Below are 21726 nucleotides of genomic sequence, written 5' to 3'. Positions count from 1 at the left end.
ATCTGAAATGAGTAAAGAAAACAGCCTATTTACGGTATGCAAGATAATTCATAATGTTATTGGGGGGATTATATTGGTTAGGTCTGGTTATTGGGCGGGGGTCATAACCCCCCTAACCCCCCTGGAAATTACGCCCCTGAATGTAAGAAGGAACATGGTTTCTAAAAGCTCAGTGAAGGAGCTGTTTCTTTTTGGCCTTTCCGTGTGGAGTTTGCGTGCCCTTTCTCCTGCAGTCCATAGATATGTATTCTAAATATATGTGTTAAAGAAAAAACAATGACAAGCTGTGATCTGTGATGTTGCACATTTGTATTTGTATTTATTTTTAACAGGTAATTACCCCGGAGAAGAACTTCACTTTACAGCATCTACCTATTTAGTGTGTGCATCAACAACAAAAACAACTTAGACTTCGTGCCATTATAGGTGTCAAAACAAGGTATTTACGAAGACTAAATGCCCAAGCTACAGCAATTCCATCACAGCGTAGGAACAATCAACCAGATGTTTTGTCATTAGGTATCATAGCAGTGCTGTTCATCTCAACCATTCGACAAGGACAGGCTTTTTACAATAGCATTTAATGAATCACTTTAAGGCTGATGTTATTTTAGTAGAATCCATGTCAGCCCTCGGGAACCATATATGTAATTTTATCACGTTCCACAATCTGTCTGCACCATCTTTTTACTTCAAGGTGAAGGTCATGAAAAAAATTTCAATTATATTCTTTGAGAAGAGCAAATTACATTTCATGAGCTGCGGTCACAAATACAAAGTTTTATAAAGTAATATAATGACGTACCACTTGATCTGCCATTCTTACTCCCACGCCTATCTCCATTTTGCTTTTCTCTCAGGAAAACTACAAAGAGAAGGTGTCAACTGCTTTTGCCATATTGATGGAGCCGGGGGTCTATGGAGACCTCTAATTTTCTGAGTGAACGGTCCCAGAAAGAGCTAATGATATGTTAATGCTGAATGGCAGACATTAGGGAGGCCAAATGACGGAAATCCCAATTACCTCCGAGGGACGTGCCTTGTGTGGTTTTGTCACGCAAACAAACTCTGTAAACACAAATAACGTGCGGAACACTGGCTGAAGGGACTCCGCAGCGGCTGACAAAATGTCACCGATCTGAGAGAAGATCCTTACAACTTATACTCAAACACTGAGTACGCCTCCACACTTTTTTAGCTGTGGAAAAAAAAAGCTAAGCGCACCTCATCATGAGAGATTTGCATCGTCTGTTTCCTAAGAGAACAATTATGCAAGTTCATACCTTTCCAAAAATGTCACAAGACTTGCAAATCTTTGAACATATTGCCAAAAACTTTTGATTGTTCTCATTTTTGCCCTTTTATAACTTTTCTGCAAATGCCAGTTTGGCAGCAATACGGGGTACCATCGTGTTTACTTTAGCAGCAGTAGCTGTCTGGGGGGGATGAAGCAGTGGGAGGAGGTTAGTTTTGAATGGCACAAGATTGAAATATGCCACAGCAGACTTTTTTTTAGTCCCAGCTTCCCCACTTGTACATATCTCCTTGTGTGGGTTTACCTATGAATGTATCTGTTAGTATGTATGTGTTCCTGTTTGGCTAGGCTTAGCTGCAGATTGCTTTCCCCTATCCCCTCCTCTAGTGTGTGCAGCATATGGCCATTGTGATGGAGGGTAAAAGGAAATGACAGGCCATTTGAAGATGCTCTAGTCCCTGCATCATGAATAATGCAGAGGGTGAAGCGAGCAGGTTCTCAGCGCAAGCTTCAAAGTTTATCGGCCTCCCCTGTCTCCCTGGGAGAGAGACTACAGTGCTGCGGGGAGATTAGACCGACACCGAGCGGGGACCTGGTCAAATTCAATTAAATACAACCAGGATAATTCCATCCTCTCATTGTGCCATTTGGTTTTATTAGAAAAATAAACCCAGCATGCTCACGCCTTGAAACGACAATAGAAAGGGAAAACATCTCGTGAATTATTAAGCGGGGAGTTGGCTCCATGCTCAGTTGCTCCATGTAAAGATATGTAAATTGGCGGATGGCAGAAGACACGATTGATTAATATTTTTATTAATAATGTCAAACACCCTATGATCAGCAGTGAGAGAAATGGCAGAATAACAATAAACAACACCGTCCAGACTAAGTACGACTGAGATGTGTAGTAATAAAATTCCAAAGAAAGTGGTGTTAAACCTTTGCTGATTGGTTCTAATAGTCCCAGTGATAGATGATTTATTAGTCTTTTTGATTAGCTTGTCTAATTGAGCTGAGCTAGCTATGAAAAACCCAAAACAACTACCGTTAATTTTCCTTGTTTTTTTTAATATGCATGTTTCCTTCCACAGTTTCCGAAGTCTTTGGAGATCTAATTAGCCCAAAAGCCCCTCCTGATGGGAGATGTAGGCCTACAGAAACACTTCCCTCCACCGAGGCTGTTGTAGCATGTAACTATTTTCCGTGTCTACACGATAAACAAACACTTATGCCACCCACATACTCAGTGCCATATCAAGCCTGGCTTGGCTAATGATGATAAACCTACATAAAAGTACAAAGTGCTGCTAATTAGGCCTATGTCGATTATGGCTCATTAATGCTGATGTTGCCCTGACATGTTTTTGCCAATCATCACTGGAGAGGGCTGCAGTGCATCATTTTCTAATTACTTTAATTCATCATTGTACTGATGCTCTAAGCGAGTTCACATCAGCTCCACGGTCAAATGTTTAAATGGAAATTTGTGTAAAAAATGACCCAAAATAAATTTTTGCACATAGTGGCCTGACAAGCTGATCTTGCCGTATTTTTCTCGCAAAATCTCTCCTTCAGTTATCCATAATGAAGAAATATGGTGATGTAACAAAATCTGTAAATGCAGTCATCCAACCAAGAAAAGGAATATTGAAAAGAGCACAAAGCACCTGTTAAACCATATTGTGTATATCTATCGAATGTCATGCCAGGAAATGTTCAGATAAGTTTCCAGGAACTCAATTTTTATCAGTGGCAATTTCATTGTTCTCTAAATTATCTTGTTTTGACCTTTGAAAGCCAAGACGAACGGCAGCCTGTGAAAGATGAAGCAGTTGCCAATCTTACTGATTTCATATCACATTTCCTCTTCCACGCTGTCCAGTTTTGTACACACAGTGGACATCGATGTATGAATGATAGATCAATTTTGAGTCATTTCCCAGTGATAATCCCACATTTCTCTTCTTTTACACTTCATTACCCTAATCTTGCCACTATGACCTACTTTTCCACTCCTTCCCAGTTCCCCAGGCACTCAAGGAGCAAGCTGTTGCACTCCCACTTACACACATACCTCTCAAGAGAATTATTTATATTGCCCAGGTCTGGGACCAGTCTAATTTGGTGAAGCTATAGAGTACACAAACCTCAGGTCTGAGATCTCTTTTGCTGAAAGCAGGAGAACTGTGAGCGCTGCGGCACGAGACAGAATAAAACATGGTGTTGCAATGGCCTTTGATCTTCCGTTCCCTCCTTTTCTCTTTTTCAAAGGACCAGCGTGGAGCTGTCCAGCTGATGCCAGAGCAGGGGCCCCATTTCTCTGCCACCAACAGACACCCCGGGACAGATGGCCAGCAGATTATTTATTTCTATTTTTATTCTATATGAGAGCAAGAAAACCGAGACACACTTTCTTTGGAGTTTGTTTCATGCTGGGTGCTCTCAGATATAAACAACATCTCACATGCATAATTATAAGTCTCGAACTGGCTTAGAAGTAAGCCTATATATAAGCTGGTTGCCTTAAAACCTGGCAAAAAGCACACTTAAAATGCATTTTATGGTTAATACTCACCTGAACCTATGAATTGATTATAGATATTCACTTTACACGACAAAAACACACAGAATGTAAAACTATAAACAGCATCGCAATTAAATAAATTCTGCTTTGAATCACATGAAGTGTTGTTGTTAGAAGCGCTAAAAATAGAACCGTGTAATTGCACGACAGATGATCTTAGTCACCTGTGTTGTGCGAAGCTAAAAGCCATCCGTGGGGAATGATTTCCTTAACAGGCAGCCAAGAGGTCAAACACTATTAGCGATGTTCCAGTCGACAATCTGAAGGAAAGCATGTTCCTCATCTCGCTGAGAGTCTCTGAAAATGGGCACCTCTTTGTCAGGGCAATTTGTTGATGATGCATGGTTATGATAAGAATTGAGTGAAGTGTCTGTGGCTGCCCAGGGCCTTGCCAGCCAAGGCGGCGGGGCCAACACAAGTAATCAGTCGAGGTCCAGATTGAGCCACCGATAACACGGGGTCCCTGATTGCTCATAAGTACCCAAGGCAGCGGCCATTTAAAACAATTTCTGGTGATTTTGATTGACAGTTGGTCAATCAAAACCCACATCTTGTTGCTGCTGCTATCAGTGCTGGAGATTACATCGGATGTCTTTGCTTGAGCCGCTGTCTTTCTGCTTCGATAAAGGAAATCTCAACTGCGTCAGGCTATGTTATTACTTCAGTTTGTGTTGGGATAATTTTCTGTTTCATAAATTTTGCGCTTATTAATTATATATTAATGTTTTACCTATGTTTCATTTCACTCTACTTTTTAACCCTTTTAAGACACTTTTCTTCCACGCTTCAGGGTAGTTTTATAGTTGTCTTTTTGGTTTTTACATTTAATTGATTGTATGTTTTTCCCTCAGTTCTCTTCCAGTACTTGAGTTTTTCATCCACAGGTTTTAGCTGCATCCTTTTGGTGGGCTATGTGTAGCTCTCAAAAGTAATTTTTGGGGGCTTTTAAATATGGTATGCACGAAGCTATCGTGCATTATAACCCATAAATATGTGAAGAAGAATACTATCCACATCTTCGCTTGTAGGTTTGCATGAACTGCATGACAATGAGCACATATGGTGACCTTGGTTACTCCTGACTAACACTTGAAAAATCTTACATGTTCTGTTTTTGCCAGGTTCAAAGCTTAAGAAAGTATGTCAATACCTGTAAGGAGATGGCATATTTACCAACCAAAGATGCATAACAATTTCATTGCAATCTCTTGCATCATTGTAAATTATACTGTCAATTGTATTCATGAGCCTCTGAGTGCATTAAATGGAAAGAGATGCTAGTTGTCTACATTTTGACTAACACCTCTAAGGTGCAGGCTATAAACACAGCTGGCAAAAATATATTTTAAGGAAATGACAAAACTGGAATTAAATGTAAAGAAATATATAATATGTATATCTGTTTGCCTTATAGTTTTAGTGTTCAGACACCTGTGGTATTGAAAATGAAAGGCGGATACTTTCCACTAATAAAATTCACACGGTGTGGTAAACATCAAGTCAAAAAATGAAAATATTTACTCAAAAAACACAAAATCTGGAATACTGGTCAGGCTTCTGTGAACTTAGGCTTTCTCATTTGCTTCTGTGACTTCATGTAACTGCAAACCGACTCTTTTTCTCTCTCTGTCCATATATATGTATATCTGGAGAGTGAGTTTTCATAGTCAGTGTGATGAACATTGTGGAAATGGTCACTTATAAAGACTGAATTTGTATGGTAACTACCTATTACCATTGATGTCTAAAAAAATGACTTGTTGGTGTTACACTGGTAAAATATCCTTTTAATATTGTAGTTTCACTAACTATAAAACATGCACCAGCCATACTTTAAACCAAACTCTGATCTTTTCAAAATCTTTTGATAAATAAACCTCATGGAGCGGTATTTGCTTGCCCTCCACAAAACAAAGTGTAGGATAAAAACTAATGAATAACCTTGTCTCACATTTCACAAATTACTGTGAATCGCTTCGTAAATAATATCCTCATATCTTGCTGTCCTCAAAAAAATAGGCCACAATGCTTGACAACTGTAGACCATGATTTTTGCTATATGTATGCATGTATACATGAAGTTTTAATGCCAAAATTATGCATTTGAAAGAATTTTGGGGATCCTATGAAAGCAGAAAGTAGTGCACATTGTTTATTTGCCATTTATCCTATTCCACCTATAATCATCTTTTTACTTTATTGTTCAAGCTTGGCTAATTTACAAAACTAGCGCTCAAATGGCCAAACATGAACCTTGCAATCACCACACAAGCCTCCGTGGAGTGTGAATGCTTTGTCACTACAAGGCCTTTCACCTACTTAAAGGCACATCAAAAAATGTATGAAAAAAATAAAGTTCTCTTTTCTCTTTCTTCCTCCTTCTTCTCCCCAGTTACTTGAGATCCCCAAATGCGCAGAGAATAAAGTCAAGATTTTTTTAGTCATTAATTAGATGCTCTTTTGGATTTTAGTTTTTAGTTTTCATAGAGTTCATGTCTATATATTTGTACACATGTTCAGAAGGATTGAAAGAAAGTGCTTCGATATTTTAAGGAACTGAATGTCAATTTTATTTTCAGCAAAAGATAAAAACATCATTTGCACAGTTCTGCCTCTTCAAAATAAATAAGAATACATATCAGTGTACATGTGGACACCTAGTTGTAACATAATTTGTTTAAGCTGGAAAAGAAAATTGGCACAAAATGATTATCATACAGTGTGTCCTTTCACCATCAATATTCAAACCACTGACATTATTTACTTCATTTCTGAAAGACAATATATGCTGGAATCTGCAAACTACAGAAGCAAAAGTCATTTACTTACAAACTGCAACTTCACCCAGGTTAGGACCGTCACTTCAGAAACATATATTTATTTTTTTACTCTAGGTGGTGTGAATTTGCAATTAAGCACAGCGAGGACAGATCCATCAGTGACAGTTTCTGGTGTAGCAAACATTCCCAGACCCAACCTGCCTTGTACAAAAGCAAAACAACTAAATCCTGACAGATTATACCTCAGAAATTATACATTTGACTTGGCAATAGAAAGGCTGAAGAAAAAACAGACTGAGACAAACACTACATTGCAACTTCTGCAAAATGTATTGTTGGGAGAAGAAGAGAAATGATGTTTTCCTGTTTCACCCAGTGGAGACATCAAAATGACGAGCATGTCATTCTTTTTATGATTTGCACAACTTATGTCTTCACATCATTTCCTTAGCACATCAAATACTTGTTTATACTTTATTATATGTGTGCAGTTGCACTTCATATAGTGTTGAAGGATATTTCTGAGTCCGTGAATAATGTGGCTCCGGATTTCAGTGTTTGTGAAAAACAGCCCCTCATCACCCTGCTCCCCGTCCCAAAGATAGAAGAAGGAGAAGAAAAAAAATCCCATATAAATTGCTGTCAAATTTCATATGAACAGTCAAGTGACTACTGATTAGCCGCTAGAGACACAGCCTTTCATGAGAAATTTTTTATGTTTTTTTAGCACAAAGATAGCAAAGGAATGCTTCAAAGCAAGAGTGCTGGGCCGGTGCCCATCACAGGAATGAAAGGACAGGTGCCTCCCCGTAAAAATGCTCCAACATGTATGCATTCTGCAGTCAATGGTTGGACCCAAGCCCAAAATCTGAAACCTTTAATGTCTTTTCCACACAAGGTTTCCTCCTCAGTCAAGCCACTTTTGAAGTCCGTGTCAAAACTCACCATGGCACGATTTTCAAAATCCATACAGGGAGGTAAACAAACCAAAAAAACCTTTGAAGTCAAAGTGTTTTTCTTTCAGTCTCTTGTGTTGTCTTTGAATCTTTTCCTCCAATGCACTAAGGCAGACAAAATCATTTTCTCTGACAATAAATTACTATTATTTTTTGGAGTCCCACAAATGTTAAGAAACACATTTAGTGGCTATGACAAGACAGTGGTGCTATCGCTGTTGCCGTACAGGTCGGCCAGCTTTTTGAAGCGTGGTCCCCAGTTGCTGAGATAGTCATAGTTCTGATCTGAGTCTGTACTTAGTGACTCCAGTGAGCTTAGCGACTCAGCTACAGAGCCGCTACCTTCAAAAGCATACGTCTGCAGAGAGTCGTACGGGGGAGCTGATGGGTCCACGTCGGCATCCTTCAGTCGCTCCCAAATAAACTCTCGAAACACCACATTGTCTGGTAGGGATTTATAGGATGGGCGAGAAGCTGAGGGGTAATGAAAGAAAGTAGGGGTATCTGGTGTGACGTCTCGTCGTACATTGGGGTCTCTGATGACATTGAGGTTACGCAGGGTCACCATGTCGAAGGCCTCTGTGTCCTCCTCGCCCCCTCCCTCATCGTCGTAACGGACGATGTTTTCTCTGATATCTCTTTCCTCTTCCAGAATCAGAGGTTCTTTTCTTCTCCGACGCATAGTCACAATTAGTAGAACCATGACTGCGAAGAAAAGCAGAAATCAGTCAGTAATAAGTGACATTCTTTCCATTCCAATCAGCTGAAGATGCAAGAACAGATGAAAAAAAGTAATTTCCACCTAAGAGTGCTTGTACTTTAAGAGTTCATAACATAGAACAAGTGGGAAGCTTGCAGAGAGGCATGATGCAATTGAGTGTGTTGGCAAACAAGTAAGAGATACAAATTATCATCTTACTGTAAGCGCTTGAATCGGATTGCATTCGACTGAAGTGCTTAAGACAATCATGACTAGACATGAGACACGAGATCATGAGAGTCTACGCTGATATAAATTGTTTGAGGTAATTTAAATACATGCTAAAAGTAAATGAAACAAAACCAAAACAAAACAAAGCAAAACACCTCTTTATAGCAACTGAACAAAAATTGCTGAAAAGGTCCTGAGAGGGAAAATTATTCAGATGGGCGTTCAAGCATGGAAATATAGCAGTTAGCTTAAATAGATGATTGAAATTGTTTGCTAAAAGTAACTGAAAATAAGTTTAGTAAATATCAAACTGTTGCAGTGATAAGCTAAAAGCAATGCAGCTAAATAGTTAACTGAAGTAACTGACTGAAAAAGCTCTTAAAAGAAATTAATAAAGGTTCAAAATGGGTGATCAAAGTAATTAATAAATGCTAGCTAAAAGTAGTTAGCTAAATCTGATATTTAGCTAACATTAACTGAACGGGTAAACAGCTGCTGGGTAAAGCAACAATGGATGGAAACTGACAAACAAAGGTGTCCAAAAATGATGTATGATTATGTTGCACATAACGGGTAACTGTTCAAATAGAGCACAAGTGCAAACTTCATCACATACCCAACTTTCAGACCAACAAATGTAGTGCGGAATATTTACTATCCGTTTTGTTTGCTTATTCAAGTCAAAGTCAATGGGGACCGGAGCCTATTGCAGTTGCCATGGGCTGAAAATTGGGGTACAATCTGGACAGGTTGATAGCCCATCACTCACATTTACACCCATGACCAATTTAGAGCCACCAATTAACTTCTCCTGCATGTCTTTAGACTCTGAGGGGAAGCCAGATTACCCTTAGCGGGAGCTACTTGCTGTGATGAGACGGCGCTAACCACCATGCTGCCTATAAACTCAGTCAATAAATAAAAAATGCACACATTTGGTGGGTGATGTGTTTCCTCACTGACTGGGTATTGATTCATTCAGGGCTTGTCGGAGCATGTCTGATAAAATAGCTTGGAAACCGCCGCCCTATCAATTCAGTGGTAGTGCTTTGCAAATTCTATTAGTTACAAAGCTAAAACTGTTATGTAATATGCTGTATTTCGTCCCTCTGTGTTTTCCACCTCCTACGTTTTGCTTCAAGACTTGTACAAAACTCCACCAAACTGAAATCCTTGGTCCTCTGAGATCTTGCCAGAAGCCCTCCTCCAGCCCCTGTTCCCTCTCCCATACATTATTGCTGAAAATAACTCTACGCCCAAGCAAGCTGGCAAATGTCTAATGATCCTCTATCCATCAATGTCAGGCTGGTGCCAGTGAAATATCGTTCCGTGGGCCCATATTTCTTTTCCTTCTCGGCATCAAGCTACTGCAGGCAACACAGAAAGAGGCCCTGGATCCAAATTCAAACACCACTTCACACCCTCTAATAAGGGAGCAAATGGAAGAGATGGAAGGCAGGAAAGTGTCACATGGAAACACTGCAGGAGATGAATGGACAGCTCTCTGTGGGCTTTTTGGTGACTGTGTGTACCCTATAACAAAAGCACTATGTAGTAGTATATAAACCAGATTTTGTGAAATATTTGGACTACTCCTTCACTCAAACAATGCTACCAATATCCATGATACTTTTCAGCGCTTTGGGAAAGAATGCCAAACATTTCTGTGGAAGATTTTAAGCAACTCGAGTCGTTCTAAATTCTATTCAAATCAGCAAGGCTTCTCCAAAGTGAATTACAAAGTGGCACATTGAAATAGAATATTCTCAGTGCTTTCCAGCAAAGCTCTTTAGGTTTTAATGCCTAGAAGGCAGCCACAATGCATCACAGACTGGAAACGGGCCAACATCCAATCACAACCCAAAGGATGAGCAGGTGGATGGTCGGGCATACAAATAGTCAGTCTGTGTCAGGTACCAGGGGTCTTGTAAGAGATGATTTCCAGCCGAGGCAGTTTAACAAACACAACCGTGAAATGACAGGAGCCGCACTTTTCATAGCACATGTACTGAAGATGTATACTAAATCACAAATAGACAAAAAGAAGATCAATTTAGTGCTACAAAGGCTTTTGCTGTAATTGAATTGCTTAAATGATCTACCCCACACAATCGATTGCAAACAAGGTGAGTTTTCAGTGTTGCCCTTTTCTTTCCAGCAAGCATCACTTTCTCATTAGAGTATTTTTCTATGCGCTGTGATTCTGGTGAAGCCAGGACTGATTATTTACTCATTTTGTCACCCACACACAATCTATGTCTCTTCGTTGCAATGTAATTTATGAGAGGTATTAATCAGCAGCTGTGAGGCTGTCTGACATGAGTGGAAGCTCAATGTTTAAATACTAATTAATGGTACACAGACAATTGTTAATGCCATTCATATTTAAAAAAAGAAAAAGAAAAGAAGCACCGCTTTTAAATTATTAAGGACTCTGAAGACCCATTTTATTACTCCTACTATGAGTATTGATGCCCAGAATGAAGACAATTTTCTGACAACTTTTAGCACTTTCTACTTTTCTGACCTCCCCTGTGTGCTTTTGAGTGCTTTTTTCACTCGCATGCACTAAATCAGAATTTAGAAACATACTGAACTGGTACATCTCTCCAAGCTACATCTGCATAGATCATATGTAGTGAACAGCTAAGTTTTTTTTTTATTAGTTTATTTTTTCTCACTCTAGTTAGTATAGTTAGTTAGTATATCACTTTTTGTTTAGTATCAGTCTTTTCGATAAGGCCACTTTGGATGGACAGAGCTCTACTGCAGTGATTAAAAGTCCACATAGCCAACCAATCCAAAATAGCCATGAGAAGCATGAAGACCATCAGGAAAACATATGGAGTACAAATGAGGGAACATAACATAAAAATGAAACACAGGACTATAAATACACACAGAACAGTAAATAGGGAGCAAGAAACAGGTGAGGGCAGAACACTGGTGGACACAGGTAATGGTAGTTAGGAGGGAGGAAGAAAGAGGCAGGGAGTAATACAAAAGAAAACAACCCTTCAAAGTAAAACAGAAAATAACCAATGATGAAGCCCACAAACACCATCCATCCATCCAAGCTGGTATTGGATGAGAGGCTGGGTACACCCTGGGCAGGTCACCAGTCTATCGCAGGGCCAACATAGAGAGACAGACAACCATCCATCCATCCATTCGCTTCCACTTATCCTTTTCAGGGTCACGGGGGGCGCTGGAGCCTATCCCAGCTGTCATAGGGCAAGAGGCAGGGTACACCCTGGACAGGTCACCAGTCTGTCGCAGGGCTAACACACAGGGACAGACAACCATTCAAACTCAAATTCCCGCCTACGGCCAGTTTAGAATCTCCAGTCAACCTAACCCCACGTACGTCTTTGGACTGTGGGAGGAAGCCGGAGTACTGATCCAGACACAGTGAGAACACCACCAGAATCAAAAACACAAGAACAGCAGCAAAGTCAAAATTCTCAGTAATATTAAAAATGGATCAAAATCCTGGCATCATAATGGCATGTTGCCACAGGCTGAGTTTTTATTAAAAGTTATTAAACATTTTTCTTTTCAAAGATGAATTGGATAAACTAAAGAACATCATATTAAAACATGCTGTGACCCAATTATTATCTCAGTCAAGCTCCTATGTAGGCATGAGAAATCACTAACATCAGCTTTCTTAAGTGATGAGATAGCAACATCTTCCAATCATGTCTAGGCTGGTCGCTGAAAGTTGCTTTATGGCTATGATCCAGAGACCAAACAGCAGTCAGTGGACCAAAGACCTAAGCAGGACCCAAGACCAAGCATGGATGGGTCACCTTCTTAACATTCACGAGATTATTGCCAGTTTGGTATTGAACCATTGTAAAGTCTCTAGTCAGAGGGCACTTTGAATGTGCAACTTTGCACCTCTAATATTTTAATGATTCAGAGCCAGTGAGCCTGTTCTTTTTTATTTTATGCCAAAAAGCACAGCAACGCCTGAAAAAGAATTGCTGTATGATATTACTATTGATTTCTTTTGTAAAATGGGGATTTTTGGTATTTTGTAAGACATCCACTGTCCTGAAAAATACCCCCATCAACATGAAAATGCAAGAAATGATGCCAAACACTGTTAAGAGCAACAGGTGGTGATAAAACCCTAACCATATAGAAATGTTCTTTAATCAGAAGCATAAAACTATATCATTGTGCACAGTCTGATGTCAAAAAAGGAGATAAAGGTACACACAAGACAAAAACCTTCATCAGTGAACTGAGATGGCCTTTATGCGTGGAAGGCCAAAACACACAGAAAAAGCTCTGTGCTACAAAATACCCTTGTACATGTAGACAGGGATTAAAACAGCATTTGACTGTTAGTGTGTGGGTTGTTGTAATGAGACTGAAGTAGGTTTGGATCTGACTTGGTAAAAATAAATAATAATTCCAGTGTCTATACATAGTTTTGTAAAACAGAGAGCAAATCAAGTCTGAAGGATTTGACTTAAATGCCATCCACACACAGCTTCACTCACCGTGACCTTAAAGTTGGATATTTTTAATAATTTAAAATCAGAGATGAGCCCCAAAGTAAAGTTTTGAAGTGATCTGTTTTGTTGTCTCCAACCAAAACTCAAAAGCAACAACAAAAAAAACACAGCCTCGCACTGCAGAAGCAGATGATTGGCAAACGACTGACACAATTAAGCGATTTTCAAAACAGCGCCTGATTGGGTTTCTGAAGGTGATATTTAATAGTGACAGACCTATGATTTCTAATTACAAGAACAAAGAACAGACAAGAAAGGAAAGGGACAGAAAATAACAGTGTCAAACCAAGGAGGTGTCACACCGCTTCAGAAACATAACAGATGTCGCTCTCTTCTGGGGATGACATTGTCTGTAGAAGCAAATAGATTCTGCACAACTTGATAAAGAGCAGGGAAACTATCACAATCATCGAATACAAAGCCTCCATTTGACTGGCCACATTTTATTATTTATCAGAGCTGCGATGTGTTTGTTGAACGCTTCAAATGGCTTTTATGTCGCCTGTGCTGTTGCTGATATTATCTGTCACACTATTAACTGTGCATCTGTCCCGATTATGCCCCTGCGCTTATTTACTGTTTTATCAACATTTATGTATTTATTTGCGTCCTCTGTATCCTCCTCCAAGCTGTTGCCACTTTTTCTCCAAATCCTTACAAGAGGTCTTTTCAGCTTTTGCCAAGCATAACGAAAGACAAATTTGAAGTTAATTGACTTGCTCGGCTGAATAAAGGCTAATTTCCTTTTCTTCTTTTTCTTTTCTTTTTTTTCTTTTTTTGCATGTCACACAGCGTTGTAATGATAGCAAACAACATTTCGCAATTTTAACAGTCAAAGCCAACGCGGCCATTTTCAGGTCACAATGTGCACAGTCAAGCTGAAAGATGGTATCTGAGAAAGAAATCGTCTGCTGTGTGAATGCAGACACATAAATAGAGACACAGATGGAAGACTTGCACAGGGGACATGGACTAAAATAAGAGACAGATGAGTAGACATGGTGATTTAAAGGATGAGTCTGATAAGAAATAGTCAGACAGAAATAACTGTCTGGAGATCTGGAGTGCTGCGTAATGTTCTAATTGGCCCTCTGGAGGACTGGGCAATATCTGACCTGTACTGGGGGGAAAAAAACTGGATCATAATGTGATAATGATCCTCTCAGTTATTTGGATACATCATCCAAAAAGGACTGTCATTAAAAAGATTCTAAATGACTTAAAAAAATGCTTGTGTTGAGATGTTTTCAGGAACATAACTGCAAGAAGCAGAGAACAGGCTCAGTAATTAAATCTAAAAATATCAGCCTATGATTAATGGCCACTTAGCTTATGAGCATGTAGTGCTAAAGCTAATGCACACAGCTCTGTGGACTTTGAAAGCAGACCAGCAAAAACGCCGCATTTTCTTTAAGCTCCCGTGAAGCTCCAAGCTCCAGGACAAAGTGGAGGAGTGACACTCCGAAGAGCTCTCCACACGCAACATGCATTGTAGTTTTTAGACCTGTCATGAGGACAGATAGCTAGAATCAGCGTTACTGGTGGAAGTGCGTGCTCCACTCACCTGATGAGAGGGAGAGAGAGAGATTGATGGAAGAAAAGAAGGGGAGAGGGATGGAAAAAAAAAAAGAAGACATAAGACTAACGGCACCTGAGGATGACAGCAGGGAGACAGCTCCGGTCTTATTCCGGCTCATGTCTCGTCCACAACAATACAATCACACGCAATCACAGCCTCAATTGCTACCTGCAGATTGAAAAAGATCTTGATGGAACACTATCAAGGAAGATCAGAATAAAGGATTGGGCAACGTGGGCACGCATGGGCTGTTAATACGAGGGAAACTAGAGGTCTCTGGTGGGGGTGGATGGGACAAACAGACACAAAGAGGAAACAGCGAAAAGGACAGAGGCCAGTTGAGCAAAACAGACTGATGGGTAAAGCTACGGAGCTAAGGACACACAGTCACATTCACACAAACACAGAAACTTGGAGGTATATTAAACTTTAGGCCATTAGTTCCATGCCCATGGCCTGAGGACATGTTGTGTAGAATAGAGGCAGCTTTCATTAGAGGTGCCACGCTCAGGGTTGCACTGCTACGTATTTCCCCCTGTTGCTCTTTTGAAGTTTTCATTTATCAAAGAAAGTGCTCTCTGTCGCAATGAAAAGAAGGCAGACCTCAAGGGGACTAGGATGATAAGCAAAGTTTGACCCCATCAAAGATCTCATTTCAGTTATTGTATATGCTGTTTAGATCCACCTCGGCTTTCAGTGAAGATCATCTAAGCGTTAAACTATGACTCTGCCCTGATGGGGTAAGGCTTTATCTGTGGGTTTTATGAGCAACGATGCAGCCAGGAGCTGACGGCTCACTGCTGCATCATCTATAAGAGTATGCTAATGAATTCTCATTTACAAGTGTCTTTACTAATATCTTAACATATGGTGTTACAGAAAAACAGTAACAGAGTGCCCTTGAAATGCAGTATTCCATACAGTACTTATCTGTATGACCTCCTTGTATTATTATTAGGTTAATAAAATACACTGACATGTATCTGGGGGAAGCTGTAATAAGAGCTCTCTAAAAAATGATCTAAAATCTAAAATCTCATCACTGACTCAGTCTGCCTTCAGGCACTGCTTTCTCTCAATAAAAATGCACATTATTACACTGGATTCTTTTTTCTTTAACGTAAATGCAAGAGTGCTGGGCTGTAGCAAAAATGACACACACACTCACGCACACACACACACACACACACATATATATATATATATATATATATATATATATATATATATATATATATATATATATATATATATTTATTGTTCCTGGGATCTGCTGGAGCCACTCGCCCAACTTGGGGGTCACTGCATCAAGTGCTCTGCTGGGACCACTGTTACCTTCACCCTCCACATCTTTATGAGCTCTTCTCTGAGCCCTTGGTACTTGGTACAATATATGCATTTATTAACAATAAAGACTATAACAATTAAATCTTTTTAAACAAATGTTTAAGTAAGTTTTTTTTTTAGCAAATTAATCCTATTTCGTGAAAGTCAGACAAAGTATATCAAGGTGATCTTTTATCTGTTCTTGACTTACTTAAGTAAAAAAATGACATGAAGAATTTTACCACAAGATGAGCACAAAAACCATTACACTAACTCTAGCCAACTGATCCTGTTGGCATGATTTCAGTTGTATTTCACTTGTAAACATCCAGGGCTGACCGACTGAGGTCACGTGTATTTACCAAAGAGCAAATATGAGAGGCAGCTATCTCCCCCAGGTTTGACCTCTGCAAGACCTGAAGATGCAACTCTATTTTAGCAAGAAATCTCTTGCACACTCAGCTGCCTGGAGAATGCATAACAAGCACGGTCTAAATGCGCTGTAGATGCTGAGGTGAGCTGTGGTTCTCACATAGTGCACGACTGTAAAGCTACATTACCAACACTTAATTCTGTACTTACTCCTGAACTACAAGGTTTAAAGTTAGCTTAAGTATATCCCCACTGCAACTTAACAGACAAATGGAGCTAAGCTTGTATGCTGTTCAGCCAGACAACTAGGAAGAAATGCTTAAGTCTACAGAAACTCTCAGCTTCCTGCCTACTCTTGATTTGCTAAGGGGCTTAATTATCATAGGAGTTGACAAGGTCAGAGGTGGGGGAGGGTTTATTTTACTTACAAGCAGCCAGGCTTTTTAGCAATTTTTGGTGGTCTTGAGCAATACTTTTCCAGGCTTTCTGAAAGTCTTTCAAAGTTCTTCTTTGGACAATCGCTGCTTTTTTCATTTATTTAGAGTCCAGTCATTATAAAAGCCAAGCATAAAAAAGAGCATCTAACTCAAAGGAGGAACCAGTGTCGTATCTACATATAACAGTCACCTTTTTAAATTGGGTCTTTAGGCAGCTTGTTGCAAAAGCAGTAATTTGCTACAGTGAGTCTACCAAAAATGCCAAAGATAGCAGAGTTTGACAGGTATAATGTGTGCGTGTGTAGGTACACGTAAGTTCTTTGTGTTCTTGTGATGCTGAGAAAAAGATGCTCAAGAGATGTTAGTGAAAGAAATGACACTATATAGCCTTGCCAGCCGTTTTACTGATGTAATCTCACAAGCTATAACATTATCAGATCACACTCATATACATGTTATAGTGCTGCTGCTTCTTCATGCTTATTTGCTTACTGGGTTTTCACACATTTTATGTATTATTATAGACCAAAGAATTAGTTGATGAATAGGCTGCAGTAGTACTCAGATACAAACAATCTTATAAGGAGAACTCCAGACGCCCGTGTGGAGCCATAACAATGTTTTTATCGCGCTTTCTTCTGCTGTTTTCTTGCATTCACTGATTTGGCTTGTTTGTCATTCGTCATATTTGCAATTAGGGCGAAGCAGCTTGGCAACAAACACACAATTCAAGCTGAAGTTTACAGCTCAGGGACCGCTGTTCTTTGTTGAGATTCAGGGTATAACTGCTTCACTTCACTAAGTTAAATATTAGCTGCTCGTGGTAAACTCTACAATGACAGCCGATGTCTTGGCTCTGTTCAGTCATTGTTTGTGCAACATCAGTAGCCATTAGTCGCTGAGGCTGTCTAGAGATCTGCTTTTGGACAGAGTTTTAGCATTTCCTGTATGATTTTCTGCTGGAGCTGCATGCTGCACCCATCTACCCATCTGCCCGTAATTGCATTAGTATCGATTTGGCTTTAATTTTAAGTTCTCATAAAGAGCTGAGGTCATTTTTGTATGATTGGTTCTTAATTGGAGAAATCCGAGGGCATGAAGCACTTGCTAAAGTAGGTCAGTGAGCAATGGTGCGAGTTATTGTAGAAAATCTTTAGCTGCTAGTGCTATAACCACATTAGGGAAGTTGAAGACCAGCAGCACGACTAGAATTATTGCAGCGCTGCTAGTGACAGCGTTGCCTCTGAAATGGTTAGTTCAAAAATAGGGAATGGGTCTGCAGCCACTCTACGGTCAGTTGCCGTATTCAAAGCAACTTAAGGTAATAAGATAGTAACAAAACAGAGTCAGACTGAGTTTCTAACTGAATGGGGTAAAATTGGCAATTGCATAGAATCTGTTATTGATAATATAAAAAAAAAACACCTCTTGCTTGTTGCAAATCTGTAGCTATCTACACACACAGAAATTGGCATTCAACATTCAACAGAAATTTACATAAACTACTTACATTCAGTCAGAGTCAGAACGTCAAAAGATTTCAAACGAAATTTCAACAGAAATAGCGATATGGTTGTGCAGTTAGGTGATTTGACTGTAAAGTTAGTGTAAAATGTTTTAATATATCCAAAATTGCATGCCCCCCAACCCCCCCAAAAAGCAAAAAACAATCCAAAGCAAACAAAAAAAATAACCCAGGTTGTAGAAGTACAGCGACTTTCACCCCTGCAATAAAGACGGTCCACTCTGGGCTGTCCAACCAATCCCATGAGCCACCAAAAAAAAAAGAAGAAGAAACAAACAAACACACACACACACACCCACACATATCCACACAAGCTGCTGTTAACTGGACTTCCGTGACACTAAGGTCATATAGGGCTTACCCAGAAGTGTGATGATGCAGCCCAGAATAGCCAGGAGGGCACCTGTGCTGAGGCCAGTTGCTGTATAGGCCACAGCTCCACAAGACAAGGCCACTCCGTCAGAGTCACAGTCACACACTCGAACTGAGAGTGTATTTGTGCTGCTGAGAGCAGGACTTCCACTGTCCACAATCAACACAGGGAGTCGATACACAGGCTGCTCCCGTCTCCTGAAGCCACCTCGCTTTGTCAATATGGATGCTGTGTTGTCTGCAAAGTAGAGTTAAAGCATGAAAGCATCATATCACTTGTAAGAGAAGACATGGGAAGCTTTATTTAATCTGCATATCAAGTTTATTGGCTTCAAATGAACAATGAACTGCAAATATGTGACTAGCAGGGGCTTAACTTCTATCTTATAATGATTGCTGTGCTTTGGTTGTGCAGTTTGAAATGATTTTACAGTATTAAAAGCAGCAATGCCAACAGATGGTGTCATTAACACAATTCATTATATGACACGCTGTGGCATCTCTCCCTGCTCTGACCACCTGTTGGCTAATAACAACTTTGGTTTGATGGTAAAATCTTATATGAAATCGCAGCACATGAAAGAGAAAGAGGCGGCTAGAAGAGAACAATGTGCCATTACATCAGCTGAAAAAAGCCATTTCATGTCAGCTATATCAATAGACTGAAATGCACTTTCAAATTTTAGCAGTGCATGATTGAAATGTAGATTTTTTTTTGCCTTGAAGGACAACTCCATTGTTTGTCTGGGGGATATTCAGATTGCTTTCAGAAGCCCAAGAACAAGGAGAAAATGAAAATACCGAGGAGTTCTCTTGCAAATGTGACATTAGTAAAATCAGGGGAGAAAAGTTTCCTCGTGGATGAATAAAAAACACACAGCTGGTTAGTAACAACTGAGATGGGTTGCACACTTAAAACGCTGAATAAATATGTTCTGCTGCTAAATGTGAAACATGTGGCTGTGCCTGGTATTTGTCCTCAAGGGACATCTGTGCGCAGGAAGGTGGAAAACACATATGAATAAAGTGCAAATGTTATGCCAGTATTTGATTACTGAACATGCTGTCCCACCCCTGATCATTAAACATGCTGCTACAACAGTCTCCACTCCTAGATTTTGGAAGCTAACTACAGGCATTTGGTGCCATTCAGCCATGAATAAATAAATAGATAAGTAAACATGAGTACAGTCTGATTTTGACCAGTGTTGATTTGCAGTCTGCGCTCTAGTAAGGTGTTGGATGGGGTTAGGGCTTGGTGCAAGCCGGTCAGGATCCTCCACAACATGCTGGAAAAACCATCTCTTTATGAAACTGGTTTTGTGTGCTGGGAAACTGACATGTTGAAAAATGACAGGATCTTTTCCATATCCCTGAGCATTGTACTTGGCACACCTGAACACTAGAACCAAAAGACTAAGAAACAAGTGCAAAATGTCTTTTTCAACTCATATTTTAGTCTTTTAGTGTTTGACAGCAATAACACACATTGATCGTACAACTGATAAACTACTTGTAAAGGTACTTCCTGTTAGAACTGGAAGTTCTAGTGATCTATTACCCGAAATTCCACAACAGTGTTATTTGTCATGTTTCCTTTTAGTAAAAAAATCACTGATGTCTTGCGCCTTTAATACGTAGAGTTAGAACTGAGCCAAAATGGCTTGCAGCTAACCACAGGTATGTGGGCTTTAATCAGCGGACAAGTCAACTATTGCATTGGCTGCACATATGAAACATGTTTGAAAGAAATAGTTAATAAAACATCAGGCAGCAACTGATCTTTACATATCACAAATTTTATTTTATCTGCTGATTCAACACACCCACTGGAGAAGACTGCTGCTCAGCTTACTTCAGTCATATTCATGAACATGTTTGGCCCACTTTTAATTACATTTTATTAACCAGTAGTGCTGTTGTTCTCTAACTTTCCATCCATTGTAGAAGGAACCAGTTACCACTTTAGTTTAGATTTAGAGGTCTTTATGAGTTTTTTGTCTTTTGCCCTGTCTAACTCTCCTTACCCCCAACTGGTCGCAGCAGATGGCTGCCTGATTCTGCCTGAGGTTTCTTCCTGTTAAAATAGCGTTTTTCGTTCCCACTGTTACCAAATTCTTGCTCATAGGGGGTCGTTTGATTGCAGGGGTTTTCGCTGTAGGGTCAATATAAAGCATCTTGAGCATGACATGCTATCATTAGTTTCTTCTGAACTTTTTTAAGTTCAAAAGAAACTAATCCCAGAAATATTTTGTTAATAAGCGTCAAAGACTCATAACTGAAAGTTCGTCTTTCATCTCTTAGGCTACAAAACTTTATTTTATTTTATTTTTTTATTTTGGCCATCTTGACAGTAGGTAGACAAATTGATTGCTTCGTGAGGTGGTGTGAGGTGAGGTGGTGTGAGGTAAACCACCTGCAGCTGAATGTGGCCAAAACAAAGAAGCTGGTGGTGCTTTAATTTCTACGAAGGCTCAGATCCTTCAATGTATGCAGCAGGCTGCTCTATATGTTCTATCAGTCTTTTGTTGTGAGCCCCATCTCCTTTGCTGTGGCATGCTGGGGTGCATGCATCAAAAGCAAAGGACGCAAACAGACTGAACAAACTCATCAGGAAGGCTGAGTTTGCTGTTGGCATGAAGCTCACCATCCTGGAGGAGGTGATCAGTGACAGGATTCTGGCAATCATGGACAATAACTCCCACCCCCTCCATAACACACTATACAATCTGAAGAGCAGTTTCAGCGACAGGTTCCTTCAAACTTGCTGTCTGGGGGAACGTTACAGCAAGTTGTTCCTTCCTGCTGCTATCAGGCTCTTTAATTCATCCACTTGGGTCAGATCCACACATGTGGAACAGTATTAATCACACCTCAATGCACCCTGTCACTTTTGTACACCACGACATATTTACACGCAAATTGAACCTCCCCCACCCTCATTCAGATGTGGCGTTTGGAACTATTTTGGTTTTCATGTGAAGTATGACCCTAAAGGTAAGCGCGTCATGGACAAAAGTAAAACAGTATGTTGGATGTGCCACGCAATGCTCAATTACATGGGTGGGAACTAGTGC

General features: G+C 39.9%; 1 protein-coding gene and 1 long non-coding RNA gene across 4 annotated transcripts in view; one reads left to right on the top strand and one right to left on the bottom strand.

The window, feature by feature from the left end:
• LOC309714923 overlaps window positions 1-21726 on the top strand; it is a 170569-nt gene that overhangs the window by 25525 nt on the left and 123318 nt on the right. The window lies entirely within an intron of this gene.
• LOC309714919 (cadherin-7-like) overlaps window positions 6425-21726 on the bottom strand; it is a 114629-nt gene continuing 99327 nt past the window's right edge. For 2 of the 3 annotated variants that reach the window (XM_082547644.1, XM_082547645.1), the window contains exons 11-12: window positions 18639-18887; window positions 6425-8283 (exon numbers count right to left, since the gene is read on the bottom strand). In XM_082547644.1, the coding sequence (XP_082403770.1) occupies window positions 7769-8283; window positions 18639-18887 (764 nt within the window). In that variant the 3' untranslated portion in view covers window positions 6425-7768. The remainder of the gene's footprint in view (window positions 8284-18638; window positions 18888-21726) is intronic. The other variant, XM_082547646.1, reaches the window with a different exon arrangement.

The sequence above is a fragment of the Aulonocara stuartgranti genome, assembly GCF_965226115.1.
Source record: "Aulonocara stuartgranti genome assembly, chromosome: 9".
In the NCBI taxonomy this organism is placed as follows: Eukaryota; Metazoa; Chordata; class Actinopteri; order Cichliformes; family Cichlidae; genus Aulonocara; species Aulonocara stuartgranti.
This window is presented reverse-complemented; position numbering and strand designations above follow the sequence as displayed.